Below are 1,530 nucleotides of genomic sequence, written 5' to 3'. Positions count from 1 at the left end.
TTGTTTTTTACTTTTTCATTAAGAAAATGAGGTACAGCTAGACACGTGGAACAAAACAAAAGTATGACTATACTGGAATTCACAAATACTGAAAACTGCAACTTAAAAACAAAATAATAATAACAATAACTGTGTGACTAACATCTTAAGGCAACAATGTATAGTAAAGTCTACATTGTGAAAACCAACAACATATCTAGCCTACGGCCTATCTATTCACTAGTTATTATCACATACTATTATTTTTGGCTAAGTGACTGCAATGTTCAGTAAACAGTATAGAGTAAAAGCTTCAAGATACACTTGGTACATTGCAATGGCACTAGTCATATTATCATTTCAAAGTATCCTCACTCACTGAAATTACCTTGGTAATAACTTTAACGATAATATCCATGAATCCTGAAATTCATTTCATTTCAGTAAATCTATGAACAGTAAATGTCAATTATGTTAACATATTGGAACATTAAGCTCTCGTAGCTGTAACAGTATAAATGCACACTTGTTATTAATATCTGTGAGAGTAATATATGGCAGGAACAAATGTTTAGGAATTCTGCAAGTAGCAAACTGTTGCTCTTGGTAAATCTATACTTCTCTCCATGAAATTTTGGAATGTTTCTTATCACCTTAACAAGCCTATCACTAACAAATACCTGTAATGCAAGTGTGTATGACAAAGCTCATCAAAATGTCTGATTTAAGCAGAAAAAAAGAAAAGAAAATTTCCAACCCATTTCAGGGTTAAAATGGCAAAACTAACACGTAACTCTTTCCTTAAAGAGTAACAATACTCTAATTACAGCAAAGCATAAAATGCCAAACATGGATCTCTTTCCCAATGAATGGAATCCCTGCATAAATGATCCCCTCTCTCTTAACAGAGTGGAATTCCTGTATAATAATTCCACATATCACAACACCCCAGTGATTCCTTCTCACTTGTGTAGAATGAGTCCATGTTTCCTTGCAAAAACAGAAAAAAAATCTGGTACATAGTATGTTTTGTCACATAAATTAAAAGTCTCTATGGGTTTAAATCACATAGGTTTCTTGAGATTATTTGAGATTTCTAGGGATGTACATAAAAGCCGTCCACCGCGTACAAAAGTAACGAGTTGTACAAAGATAAAAATTTGTAAAGAAGATACAAATTCAAGTAAATGTAATAATCTACATTCTCTAACTTTCTTAACCTTGGACATAGGTTCTGCGAAGAATATGGACAAGAGGTTTGTCTAAAGCTTGGCTGTTGTGCAGGAAGTCTTCGAGTACCTGCAAATAAAACACAAATACCATAAGCCAACACACAGCATAAACTGCTACACTATATCAGAACAAAAAAAACGGCAAAACAAACCTTGAAGAAAATAATCACAGCAATAGAAGTAAAATGAAGATAAAGAAAAATCCTGTCAAAATGCTTCTGACAACAACAAGCAGTAAATAAAATAGCATTGCAATACATAAGATCCTTTTTTGACGACTCAGGACCATTGAATTTATCTATGAAAGAGACTCCTACTT

The 1,530-nt window shown here is 32.9% G+C and overlaps 1 protein-coding gene across 1 annotated transcript in view; it reads right to left on the bottom strand.

Annotated features, from left to right (window-relative positions):
• LOC119587069 (S phase cyclin A-associated protein in the endoplasmic reticulum-like) overlaps positions 1–1,530 on the bottom strand; it is a gene marked incomplete at its 5' end in the record, with an annotated part of 62,059 nt that continues 60,529 nt past the window's right edge. Inside the window, 1 exon segment of the mRNA XM_037935816.1 lies at positions 1–1,278. Coding sequence (XP_037791744.1) covers positions 1,195–1,278 — 84 coding nt within the window.

This window comes from Penaeus monodon, chromosome 22 (assembly GCF_015228065.2).
Source record: "Penaeus monodon isolate SGIC_2016 chromosome 22, NSTDA_Pmon_1, whole genome shotgun sequence".
NCBI classification, from domain to species: Eukaryota; Metazoa; Arthropoda; class Malacostraca; order Decapoda; family Penaeidae; genus Penaeus; species Penaeus monodon.
This window is presented reverse-complemented; position numbering and strand designations above follow the sequence as displayed.